This window comes from Pseudonaja textilis, chromosome 2, assembly GCF_049901715.1.
Source record: "Pseudonaja textilis isolate UNSWEBS1 chromosome 2, rPseTex1.2, whole genome shotgun sequence".
NCBI classification, from domain to species: domain Eukaryota; kingdom Metazoa; phylum Chordata; class Lepidosauria; order Squamata; family Elapidae; genus Pseudonaja; species Pseudonaja textilis.
In genome coordinates, this window is record NC_141991.1 from 110,853,425 (window position 1) to 110,867,603 (window position 14,179).

Sequence of the window (14,179 nt, forward strand, 5' to 3'; positions counted from 1 at the left end):
TACACAACATAGGCATGCCAGCTCCCTGTTTTAGATCCCGTTCTTTCGATTAAGGTAGCATGATAATCCTGGTCTTTCAAGCAGGGCATTCTCTTTGTATCTAGTTCAGGGTCTGGATCAGCCCAAACAGCAGTTGACTGGAGGGGGTGGGAGCGGAACAGAAAACAGAAAATAAAGATACTTCTCCCACTTTATGATGCACCCCCCTTGTTTTATAAATAATCTGCTTCTGAACATTAGTTTAATATTCTTCCAACATAGAGATACAAATACTACTAGAAATACAGCGGATAGCAGATTACCAGTTGTGAGGATTAGCAGCTAAACTTACCAGGAACTATCTTCCTGGACATTGGAAGATGAATTTGTCAGAAAAGCCATGTGTTTAATTGACAGTGTTAATTCATGAAGAAGCTCAACAAGCTCAACAAGTGTCCAAATATTATATCAGCTCACTGTGAAACATCTAAACAAAACATTTGTACAAACATAAAGAGAATTCAACAAATAGTTAGGTCTACTGATCTAGGCTCTTGACATAACTCACCATTTTCCTAGCACCATCTTACATCAAGAATAAAGGGTGGCGGGTATTTTTCTGCTGGCTGACAAGATTTTTGGGGTGGGGGCAGAGACAGGTAACAAAGCCAGGGGAATAATCCACCATTTTTGGTCTTTAACGGACCTGCACACTGTGCACAATATAAGTACCATTTGCCAGCATTGTGCCAGCAGCAACATAGAGGCTGTCAATAAGGGCTGCCAACGTTATGCCAGAATAGTTTTCTTCTGTCTCAAATAGTTAGAAAGCACATTAAGTCAGCCTTGAGGAAGAGCCCTGTGTGAGGGAAGCCAAGATAAAGAAACCACATTTGAAATACAAATGTGTTTTACATACATACAATGATTGTGCAGTTCTTTGGATTGGAAAGAAGCAATCCATTCCAGTGGTCTGGAAGTCCTCGGAGCTCTTCAAATAATGAGCGAGGAGAGGGCTGTTTGGCCTGGTGAGTAAGAATCAGGCCTAGGACCTGGGGGAGACCTGAGGTGAGTGGGAAAAAGGCCTGTGGGGACCCAAGGGATGGGGAGCAGAGCACAGGTGTCTCAGGAGGCATGGGAGGCCTTGGGAGCTAAAGACCTCCCCCAAATCTGAATGACCCCGTGCTCCACTTAACGACTGACATGTTCATTTAACAATTCATTGAGGAGAGCACGGATGGGGTCATTAGATGAGATACTTCACTCAACGACCATTGTGACATGCAATCATAATTTGGAGATCACTCATATATTCAGGTCCTATGCCATATGGTCCTTTATTGGAGTATATTTATTTCATTACCATGTAGTTGCAATGACACATGGGCATACCAAAAGGCACCCATTACTGCTCACACTGCTTCATTTTGTACCAGCTGTAGCTACCAACTGCTATTCAAAAACAACCCCATACAGAGCACATTCGATTGTGAAGTGAGCAGGGCACGAATGACTGCCTGAAAGATTTCCCAATTGAGGGAAAGGTGCAGATGATGGCGCAACATGGCCTTCCTGGCCACACCTGCTAGAAGGACCACAAACTGCATACCAGTCTTAAAATGAGGAAGTGCAGTCCCATCCAGGACCAACAATGGTAATATCCCTAATCCCAGTGCAATCCTAAAACCAGGATTGCATTCTGCCCCATCCACACTTACCCCACCTGATATATTGACCAGATACTGGATCAATACATCACCATAAAAAACAGTCCCACCCAGCCTCAGATTCCATGTAAGATACATGCAGCCTACAAACAAGATGCTTTCAGGTGTAGAGTACATACAGTATTTGTAATGAAATATGGCCATTATGAAAAACTTAACATGCATATTATCTATATAAGACATGAATGCGTATATAGGCTCTTTTTTCTTGTTCGTTCATTTGTTTTAATTAAAGCCCTTCACCATATTAAAAACAAAATCAATACTGCTCTTCCAAATAGTTTGACTTTTTCACTGTCAAATAAAGACTAGACAACAATTTTGCTATTAACAAGATGAAGTTGTTTATGACTAGGCAACACTTCTCTTAGATTTACTACCCTCTTTACATTTGGGAGTATTTCCCAATATCTTAGCAGTGGCTAGTAAGAAGAAACTGAATTTCTTCACCTTCCTCTAAAATGAGGCATAAGCAACACTCTGCTTGAATTGCAATCATCAACCAAATGTGAATGTAAATTAACTATTTCTAAAGCATTGTTTTTCAAAGAAATTGAAGAGACATGGTCAATCCTCAGCAAATCTGCATTTTTCTAATTAATCTCTGACAAAGCAGAAAACACACAGTGCAAAATCAAATCAGTTACCCAATTCCTTTTTCTTACCACTGCAACCAGGAGATATATATTAAGATAGAATTTGTGTTCTCAGCAACATTCTTACACGTGAAAACAGATCAAAACTTATGCATTTCTAGAACAGAACTGTCTGGAACAGTGCTGACTAAACAAACTGTCATGCTTCTGAAATGACTTACCACAAAACCATTGCTTCATTGCAAGCTACCCTTTCCCCAGGTGCCCAGGATTGCCAAAGAGTGCAAAGTTATCCTTCCACTGCAAGTTTTTTGCAGAAATGAATGAAACCAAGGCCAGGAATACCACACTGTGAGTCTGAAATAAGGGACTGGGTTTTGTAAAATAAAAAATTCCACTTCCTAATTCTTAATACATTTGTCGCCTATCAATAAAAGATTCAGAATCAGAAATTCTGCAAAACACAAAACAATAGTTCTTTGTTTTTTACCTGCACACAACATGTAACGTTAGAATAGTGTATCTTATCTAGCAGTGACCCATTGATCCCTTTTGTACTATCTCTGTTTTGATCAAAGAAAAATCAAGATCCATCAATCATGGCACCCCAAATGCTTCTCATCCCCACTTTTCAAAAGTCCAACTCTGTCCTGGAAAAGAGAAAGAGAGATACTTATGCTCTAAAATCATAACACCCTATGAAATAAAACCTAACGTTGGTACTCACTAGCATTCGATTCAGTGAGGCATAAATGCTAACTCAATAGTATGAAATTTCTGGAAAAGAGTCCCACCTTCTGGCGATAAAGATCAATCTCATAATTGTTTGGACATTCATTAAAGTGAGCTAGCCCCCTTTTTTTTTAGGGGTGTGTGTCAATTATGTAATTAAGTGTTCTCCAACTTGATGCCATCCAAATGGACTATATCTTTTATTCCATAATCCTTCACTTAATGATATCATAGCAAATCAGTAAACTAGAGAACAGTCCCTGATGCAACCCAAAGGCATTCAGGGTATCACCAAATAAAACCTATTGAATTTTCATAGTACCCCCGGAACTACTTTAACTAAAAGAGACATTTCAAGCCCAGAACAGAAGCAGCCATGTCTCTGGTTGCAGGCAGTTGTCAGTTGTTCCCTGACCCAGAGCAGCTGCCAGTGAATATAAGCACATTTCTATAGCAATTTCGTGTAACATGAGACCACATCTTATTCTGTTTGTATCCAGGATCTACAGCGTTTATTAGCTAGCCATTAGAACAGACATGAAAAATGCTATTAAATATAATCCCCAAAATGTTATGACTATATTCTAACAAAGCAGACAGCCAAGGACGTGACTGCATTGTTACAGAAGATAACCAAATTCAGGAAACGGCAATAAAAATGAAAGGATATGTAAAGAGATACAGGGGATAAAACCTGCAGTTGCCTAGCTCTATCCAACCACAAACACCAAGAATAGGACACACAATGAGATAACAAAAGGGCCCTCTGAATCGATGACAAGTCACATTCAGGAGAGAACAGAATCAGAAAGAGACAAGAATCACATCTACATGATAACTTAAGAAGGGAACTGAGATGTGGAGTAAGCACCCAGTTAGGAGGAACAATGTGCTACGGAGGATGTGGCATTCATTTCATGACTACATACCAAAGCAATTTTTCTTCCTATTCTCAAACTTAAGTAAGATAAGACAAAAAAAACCCCTCTTACTAAGACTAAGGTCCCCCTGCACCAGGACATCAAACTAAGATGCTCTTTTATCTATGGTAGCCTAATGAGTCCCAATTCCCTGAGTAGCCAAATTCCTTTTTCCTAGAATTTAGTGCAATGAGTGAGATCGTTTACTGACAATCCCATAACCATTGACTTACAACCATTCATTTAGCGACTGTTCAAAGTTACACGGGGCACTGAAAAAAGTGTCTTACATCTCTGGCCCTTGCACTTACAACTACTGCAACATCCCATGGTCACATGATCAAAATTCAGGCACTTGGCAAAGGGGTCATGTGATCACCACTTGCGATCTTCCCAGCCAGCCTCCAACAAGCAAAGTCAATGGGGAAAACTGGATTCGCTTAACAACGTCTGATTCACTTAGCTGCAGTGATTTGCTTAGCAATCAGGGTTTTAAAAAAAGTTGTAAAATTGGACATCACTTGCTTAATAAATCACCTTGCTTAGAAATGGAAATTCCTGTCCCAATTGTGGTTGTAAATCAAGGACTATCTACTTTTTCTGGAGACGCTTACTATCATAATTGCAAGAGAACTACATTCATTTGAAGAGTGCCCCCACTTCCTCTTTGGTTGAAACAAGAACCTGACAACACCCATGCAAATCTGGTTAAATTTAGCTTCCCGTAAACAAAATAGACCAGCTGAACCAATGATACGATTTCAGAATGTACTATAAGTGATCAGAGATACAGTCAAGCCTGTTCTGAATTCCTCCCCCAAAATAATACTCAACAGTATTCCCTGGAAACACACACAAATCCATGTGCTCAGATTAAAAGTGATGCCCAGATGGCAAACAGGGAAAGAAACTCATTTTTCCCCTCTGCAATTTAATCCAAGACAAGCAGCAACAAGACTCTTTTCCTTGTCTCACTTAATCTCTCTAGGTCAGGGGTGTCAAATTCAAGGCCCAGGGGCCAGATCTGGCCCATGGGTGCTTAGAACTGGCCCACAGGGTTGCCCTGGAAACAGCAGACTGGCCCGTGGTGCCTCTGCCAGCTAAAATGGAGCTCACAAGGGCTGCGAGCGGTCCTCCCAAGCTTCATTTTCACAGCAGAGGGATTCAGGAGGCCGTCCCAGCAGAAAATGAAGTTCAGGAGTGTATTTTCACTGGCAGAGCACTTGGGCCACCTAACATGAATGACATCATGCTGCCACACCCACCCTGGCCATGCTTACCCCGCCCCCCCAAGGTCAAACACAACCCTGATGCGGCCCTCAATGAAATTGAGTTTGACATCCCTGCTCTAGGTCAGTGTTCCTCAACCCCACCAACTTTTAAGATATGTGGTCTTCAATTCTCACAATCCCCTAAGAAACATGGCTCTAGGTGAACAACTCTGTTCAGTCCATTAAGCAGGAAATTTTGGAGGTGCATCATTTCAACTGTTCTGACCCAGCCGGATTCCCCGAGAGCAAACACAGATAAACTCAGTAACTCAAACTTTCACGGCTTTAATCTACAAATAAACCTCTTTGTAGATAACAGATGGCTTGCAGCCAATTAGTCCAACTAGAAAAACCTTGGCAGAAGTCCTCAAATAAACCAGAGTCTTTAATCACAACACCAAGTCCTTCGAACGTTTTTTGCCTTTTGCAAAGGCAAAAACTGTTTGAAACCAGGCTTATATTCCCTAGAGGGAGGGACCATTAATTAGCTTTCTTACTCCCGAGTCGTCTGTGCTGCTCTTCCATGAATCATCCTGCTCTCACTCGCACCTAGCACAGGCTCCTCGGGAACATCCTCCTCATTGCTGCCGGCTAACCACAACATCAACATTTCCCCCCTTCCCAGCTCTATTTGCTGCAATATTTTACATTTAAAGGGAAAATAAGTTGAATAAAATCATACCCAAGCTGGGAAAACCCCTACTATCTGATGGAACTGAAATACTTTAAAAATAATACTGACATTCTAGAGTGGAACATTGCTGTATTCATGTTTGATTTTCAGAAAAATCTATCAGAAGTAATTTCACAAAACTTATATCAAACAGAAAACAATTAATCTAAATATGATCAACTGCACTAGCAGTGAAACCTCAGCTTAAATTGAGCTCCACTTGGCAGGGCCTTGTTAGTCTAACGCTTGAGCCAAAAGACTATTGATCATCTATCTACCCCGGATCAGCCATTGCCCCTAAGTTACCTCTGTTGCCGATCGTACAGGATGCTTCCATGGGACTGGGCAGCACATTCAGGTTGAAAATATAGTAGGTTGAGTGATATGTGAGCAGAACTGGGCAGCCTGCCATTTGCCCAAATGGGAGATTATCTATTGCTGAACATCTAATCCAGCACTTGCAATGCACGCTAGATGAGAAAACAGTTGCATAGGTTGTTTTACTATTACAGTACTTCTCTCTTACCAGATAAGTTCCCTAGAATAACAGCATGATGTCTGCAACACAGCTGGAATGTTCATGTACAGATCAATCAAGAACAAGTGTGCGGATGGCAGGGGCGTATGTGCACACAGCTTGCCTCTCTAGTGCCAGCTGCAGCTCCCATGTCTTTCATCTCCAGTCCAGCTCTCTAGAATTAAATGATGTGTCCAAAGCTGCTCTAAATCAAAGCCATTCAAATTCAAAGCGGATTTCTGAGGAAACCACAAATTCAACCCCATCCATATTAAAAGGAATTCTGGTGTGAGCACCCACAATATTAACTCGACGTTTAAAGAAATTCCAGGTGTTGTTTCTGTGACAGAATATGCCAAATAAACAAAGCAGGCCTCTAATCACTTCACCAATGCAGAAATCTGAATGCCCAACTCCACTGGGGAAATCTGTAAGTCAGCTACTCACCCGTAACTGGGTCATACACACTGATTGGTGCAACAACACTGCAGAGATGCTCTCAACATTCAGAATGTCAGTGAATTTAGAGCCAACATGAATGAAATTAATTATAAAGACAACGCTGAGGCAGTCCCTCCATTGTATTGTCACACACACCAGGCTGAGTAAGTGAAAGATCACAGTCTCTTTGAAGCAGTCTGTACAACTGGGCTCATGCTTCATTTATAAGCCCAAAAGAAACATGTATTTTTGCTGCAAGATCCAAACCTTTTTTTTTCCCTTTTAGGCAATCTGCCTAGTCTTTAGCTCTCTGGATGAACTGGATCGCAGCTTCTATCTTCCTAGCCTACATAAGATGCTGGAAATTTTATAACAATACACCTGAACACTACCAAAACCAGAAAGCAAATAAAGCAGGTAAATTACAGTTATTTCCACTCTTTCCAATATATATATATATATGAATATATATATTCTGGATCTCTATGTGAACTGCACATCTCTTTCCTAGGGCTATGCACACTTGTTATAAATGAGAAAGACTAACATGCTAACTTGGATGCCTGTTGTTGAACAGTGACAAGAGTTAAGCTATAAATACAGAAGAATGAAGGCTTGTTTCTCAATGTAAGACAGCTTTGCAGAAAATACATATATTGAAGTTTTAGCAACACTGATCACAGCATTGCTGAATCTATTCCAGTTCCTTATTTATTATGACAGCATAGTTAGGAAATTAGTCTTATCCATTTCTTTTTTATGCAAAACATGCCAGAGTTTTGCCTTGACAACAGCTTCAGAGCCTTCCAGGCCTGGATGTGTGTTGCTCCTTTGCCAGGATGAAGCCAGGGAAGCAGATTAGGGTGAAAAGGTATCCTGCTGCACAGTTTCTGAGCACTGCCAAGCTGTGAGCTGCACACTCTTCTTACTGCTAGGTCAGAAAACCCATAACCTATTTAAAGCTTTCCTTTGAGTTTGGTCAGAAAAGGGCTTGGCTAAGGTCCAAGGCCTCCCAGACATCACACAATAGGCTGAACAGCCAGAACTTAGACATGGAGCTCACACCACTTCCGTTCAGTGCTCAGCCCACTGAGAGCCCACAAGAGTGGCATGACAGCAAAGGCTGGCAGCAGGGTACAGCAGTCCAGCAGCACTACCAAGGTCCAAAAGACGACAGCACCTTTCCTCTCCTGCAGTCCGAAGCCTGGCTGGCCTAAGAGAGCAAGGCCGGCAGGCAGCAAAAGCAAGCAGCTGCCATCCACTGCAGCTGTTCCCCTGCTGTCATGCCCAACGCCCCCTTCTCCGCTCGGCCCCCCCCCGTCCTTCACAAACAGCCCAGCGGATAAACGCCCGCTCGACGGCCAGTTGCTTTCCCCCATCCCCAATTTGCCGCGCTTCCAAGGGAGTCCTTGCCCAAAAGAGCCACACGCCATTTCCGCAACCCCATCGCTGCCAGCAACTCCACGCCGAACTTCTCGTCCCCGAGAAAGAACAGCTGTCTTTGCCCCGAGCCAGAGGGCACGGCAGCTGCCGGTCGCGATCGGAAAGCCGCCCAGCTGCTGCCCCGTAATTCGGGTACCGGCCCCGCCTCCCCCAACAACAAGGCAGCCTTGAGGCCCCCACACCCACCTCGTCCCCGGTCATTCGCCCAGCACGTTCCCGACGCCCGAGATGGTGGGGCTGATCTTCTTGTCACCGAACCCCACACCTTCCTTCCTGCCAATCCCTTCGCCCTTTGAAATCAGCCCCATGGCTCTCGGCTCTTCTCTGCCCGATTGCCGCTTCGCCTCCTTGCGAACCACCGAAGGCGATCCCGCTAGCCAGGAGAAGCCGGGCAGGAAGAGCAGCCGGGCAGGGCGGGATGGGGGGGATCACCGGATCCCAAGGACAGTTTGGCTGCGCTTATGAGGGCCACTCCCCCTTTACTGCCACCCGGAGACGAATGCTTCGTTTTCCCCTCCGCGATGCAGGCACGGCTCGCTCGCCCGCCCTCCATTCACTCGCTCACCGAAACTGGCGGTCTCGTCTTCTTCCTCCATGTTGCCAAGCGGAGTTGAACGGCTGCCGAGGCGGCAGTGCGAAGCCGCCGCCAATCCTCTCTGCAAGTTCCTTCTCAGCCTCCCGAAAAGAGGCGCGGCTTCTTTGGGGCCACGTGATGGAGGCCGCGCTTCGGGGCTCGTAATGTCGCCAAGCCCCACCCAAGAGGCTGTGAGGGAGGGAAGCGGCGGCTTCTGCTGGGTCGGAGGTGCGCCTGCTGGATGGAGAGAGGGGCTACCGCCTCTTGGCGAGCCGTTCAGACCGCCAGGGGACGGGGATTTCGGGGTTACTACACGCCTTGGCTGCGGGAGGGCAGAGTGGACTGTGGGGTTGATGTCCCAAGGCGACCAAAGATAGGCGGAGCCCCTTACATCCACACGCTATTTGCTTTGGGAATTAATTGTAATTCTGATTGTAATTCATTGTAATTGTAATTATTCATTCGTCTGTGTCGTAGCATTCTACTACGGCAACAGAGATTCAGAGTTGGGAGCTAGCAAAACTTGCTCCTGCTCGGGAGCGAGGTCGACTTTGCCCCCCTCGAAGCCAAGCACTCCGCCCTTCTGGTTCGCCATGTCGTTCTTCAATGAAGCCCTCGAATCCAGAATTTTCCTAAGAATAGCTTTAAAGGTCCCATTGTCTCTCTCTCTTTTTTAAAGTTTCCTCGCTTCCTATTTTCGTGCGTCGGGCTCGGGTAGTTTTACAATGTAAGCGGGAATGCAGAAAGTGATCTTGTAAATTGTTACAGGAAGCTGTTTTTCTAGCTGAGGGGTTTTTTAAAAAAAAAAAAACCTGCATCAAATAAAACTGCCCCAGAAGAAACTGTATTGGGGGTGGGGGGAACCTAAAGATTTAGTAGAGGAGAGAAGAAAATCATCTGCAACGTGAAGTAGAATTTTGAATGCTGGGATATCACCCATTGCACAGAAGATGTTGGTTTGGAGAAATTACCTTTCATGCAAAGATACCTTGTCATTTTTTAAATAGGAATAGAATAGAATAGGATTCTTTATTGGCCAAGTGTGATTGGGCACACAAGGAATTTGTCTTGGTGCAAATGCTCTCAGTCTACATAAAAGAAAAGATACATTCATATCTATGATAGCTGTTCAACATAAATCCTGTTTTGTTGGAAAATCAAGAAAAAAGAGAGAAGGAATAACAATGATCCTGCTTCTATTTTTTTGCAAAGCCTTTCTAATAAATGCTAGTTAAGATATTCTACATCTTTGAAATTAAAAAAAAAAAACCTCACTGTGCTTAGTTGTGTCAGCTCAGTGGTTATCTGTGTGCAAATGTAGTCTACGTCCCAGCTAGTATTTGAGCCCTATAATCAAACCTGATGCACTCAAACTAACCTTGGATGATGGAGAGGAAGATGGACTGATCAGAGAGTCAGCTACAACAAACTTACAGCTGATACAAGGCAGGTTGAGCTTTGCTGAAAGAAAAATTAACTCCTCCCAAGGCTGAAAGGACTCTGGTTGGTACTGCTCCCCTCAGAAGCCACCCCGCTCTGAACCCAGCAAAACCATGCCACATTTTTGGAAAGCTCTCCCTAGCTGTGGTTTTTCTCATGTACAGAAATTCTGCAGAACCTCTTCTTTTCCGTTTGCTATTGGGGCGGGGGAGGTGTTGAGAATAGTCTGCAAGTGTGTGAGACCTCTTAACAGCAATAAAAATGCAGCCCTGCTCATTCATGACATATAAAAGCTGTTGATCCAGAATGCTACAGCTGATTGTTCACTGATCTATTTCAGCACCATACTTCACAACTGAAAAAGGTGCGTCACAGGTATGAGCCTGTGGGAATTCAGATAGCAGAGAATTTGCTGGGTAAATAATACAGTATGTCATTCCTATTGCTGTATTAGAATGGAAAAGAAAATTTAGCAACAATTGCTGTGGAGTTTGGGGGATGAAATAAGAGACTGGTAGGTCTGCACCGCCCCACTTCCTCACTCCTACCTAAAGGTACCATCTTCCAATTATGTTGTTTTTCAGTTAAAAGATCATGTAAATGTCAAGTACTAACCAATCATATTCAGGTTTCTACATGTGCTCTAGGCTAGGGACAAATTGGGGGTCTTGCTGATAGACTGTCTACCCAGTAGCTTCTTGATCTGACCTCCAAGGCTGGTGATTGAATTCCTCAGAAATACGTTTCTTCCATGTTCTGGGGGTCAGATTGGGAGTAGTTTAGGAATTTTTGTCCTACATAACAGCCATAACTTTATCTTAAGTCATTATAAAACTCATAATTGGCCACGTATTAGATCTTTCTTTTAAAAACAGTACAGTTAATTCATGATTGGGAAATTGGGTGGGGGCACGTTTCTGTTAATATTTTATCATACCAAATCACTTTCACTTGTGCTATTGATTTCTTTTAAGTGTGGAGGACCAATTAAAATATCCACCCCAGGTACCAAATACCCAAGTCCTGCCTATGATTGGAACATTATATAACCTTATTACATTTTTAAAACATAGTTTGACATTCATACGAGTCTCCCTTTAAATCTTATAAACAGCATGGAGATTGTAATGGAGAAAATCTACGTGGACATTGAATGTTTACACCAATTTGATGATACATATTCTTGAATCAAATTTATGTCTCACATGAACATAAAGAATACATTCATGTTTATTCCAGCCAACTTCTTGTCTTTTGAGTAATGGACGTCACACATGCCCATTACCTTATATCTGGCCCACTAGGTATACCAGAGTAGAAAATCCACTTCACAGGAAGATAAAAGTACTTTTATTGGGATAGACTATAATATCAGAATCCTAAAAATCTGACTATGCTGTACCTCCTTTTTGTACTTCAGTGAATTGGAGGAGTGTCTGAATTACTTCTAAATAATTTCTGGATGTTTAAAAATGTTTAATCTCTTTTGTGTCTGTGAAAGTTGTCTCTTTTACCCACTGCACCTTAGGATACACTACAATAATCTTTAAAAGTGTGAGAAGGCTTTTCTGTAAATTACTGCCAAACAAAATATTCTCAACATTTCCTGTCCCAACATCGGCAGGCAAAATACCAACTTGTAATGTGTATCGTATGGGAAGCTATAAGGCATCCTTTTATAATGATGCACCATTAAGGCAAACCTCTACTGGATTGCTGTAAATCTTCTAATGGCTTTTCTTAAACCATACTTGCTTTTTCTTTGAGAGCCTTTAGGTCTGCACAATGCTTTAGTTTTTGACAAAGTATATACTGCATTCCTAATTGGAATTGTAGTTCCTATGGGAATATAAGTATATTCCCTCAATATTATTGGGGAATAGATGAATCAGAAACAGTAGTTCAACTAGATATTGCCTTTATATCTCTTTAGCTAAATAATTTGGATGTGTGGAGTCCTTGGTGTTCTCTAAGCTTGATTGCTTGCAGACATTTCATTATTTAACTGAGTCACATCAGTACTAGCTAGTCTGTGGTTTCCCTATACAGTAACTTGTCCTGCCAGTGTTGGTGGGGGTATAGTTTTCTCCTTGATAGTTCCTTGATTAGGGTATTGTTTTCTGTTGGTTTGTCTGGTAATCTGAGTGTTGGCTGCTGGAGAGGATGTTTTTGGGGTCTTTTTGTTTCCTTCTTAGGTTTTTTGGGGGGTAGAAATGGTTTACAGGTATGGTTTATCTCCATCTTTGATTCTGATCTCCATAACAACCATTACTTACTATTACCATTACTGCTTCAATGCCAGGTAGCTCGAGGACATGCCCACAAATGTGTCTTTTCTTAGAAAACAAACACATTTGTTATCCCTATTTAACTTCAAATGGTTTTTTTGTGAAAAACACATTTAAAAAAAACAGTGCAACGATTTCATGCTTAAGACCAGATTAAAATATTTCAGCAACCAGTTATGAATTCTACTACCTCTATTGTTTTGTGTTCTATAATCCAAAATATTGCCTTGCTGCTAAAATATATAGAGGAAGCTGATGCAAAACAAACCAGGCCATTATTCCATCAAAACTAGTATCGTTGACAGGGTCTAGATAGTAAATAAAGAGGTTATGTTAATTATTAAATTCATAAGGAAGAGAAGGCTTAGAGGTAACAGCCATCTTCCAATACTAGGATTGTCAGAGGGAAGGAAGGGGTGTCAATTTATTTTCTATAACACCTGTGGGCAGAACAAGGTGTAATGAGTGGAAGCTTGTGAGAGGGAGATTCAACCTGGAAATAGGTATTTCCTGACAGTGAAAACAATTAATGGAACAGCTTTCCCACAGAAATTGTGCTTGATTCATCATTGGAGATTTTAAAGAAGAAATTAGAAAACCATATGTCTGGGATAGTATAAGGATTTCTGCGTTGGACAGGGGATTGGACCTTGAAGGTCCCTTCCAGCCCTAACAATTCTATACACTCTCTTCCTTTAGAAGTTGAAGGAATAATCAAAACACTCCTCTTTCCAATGGTAGCCAGTTGTGAGAAAAAGTTACTGGATTGAAATCATCCAATGAGCTTCCATGATTGGGATTGAATTTGAACTTCAATTTCCTAGGTCTAGTGCAACTTCTGAACCTCTGTGTGACACTGACAAAATCATAGTTTATTAAATACATGCGACAGTGGGCACTGGTTCTCTAGGATTTACACTGGAGGTTTTTTCCCCCCATACATAACAAGATATCAGAGGGCCAAATAAGTTCCCTGCTCATGAGCTAATTTTTCGGCCTGAAGCGATCTAATATCTCCTAAACTGTATCACAGTTCTGCTGAATCCAATTCAAAAGTTGTTTCTAAACCTTCATTTTCTTCCATGTCTTTGGTAACTAATTAATTTTACCCAAAAAACCCCACCTTCCATACGGTATATAATTTATCCAGTGTTTCTATCACAATCGCAAGTAGTAGGAGGAGTTAATAATATTCACATAATAGCAGCAATGCATTACATAAATTAAAGGAAATGAAAGTTAACTCTCAGCTACTGCTTCTTGCTACTGACCCCCTGGAAAGATATGTGTGTTTCTGGGGTCATTGTGAAATTTCAGCATAATGGATACCCTCAATACACACACAATACTTAAAAAACATGTGTTGGGTGTAGTAACACCCAGCTAAACTCTTGCACTTCAAAAAAACTTTTTTTTTTCCAACGTAACAATGGTTGTTTCTCTCTTTGGTACTACTAGTAATCTCTCAAAACTGGATGTCTAAGATCATTTCTTTTTAGACCTTCTCTAAATTCACCAGACATGATAAAAAAAAGCCGTAAGAACCTAGACCAACAGACTGAAAAAAAACAGGACACA

The 14,179-nt window shown here is 42.0% G+C and overlaps 1 protein-coding gene across 2 annotated transcripts in view; it reads right to left on the reverse strand.

Annotated features, from left to right (window-relative positions):
• CYTH1 (cytohesin 1) overlaps window positions 1-9,037 on the reverse strand; it is a 68,938-nt gene extending 59,901 nt beyond the window's left edge. Inside the window, exon 1 of one of the 2 annotated variants that reach the window (XM_026701819.2) lies at window positions 8,865-9,037. In XM_026701819.2, coding sequence (XP_026557604.2) covers window positions 8,865-8,895 — 31 coding nt within the window. In that variant the 5' untranslated portion in view covers window positions 8,896-9,037. The remainder of the gene's footprint in view (window positions 1-8,864) is intronic. The other variant, XM_087924918.1, reaches the window with a different exon arrangement.
• Window positions 9,038-14,179: the final 5,142 nt, after the last annotated feature.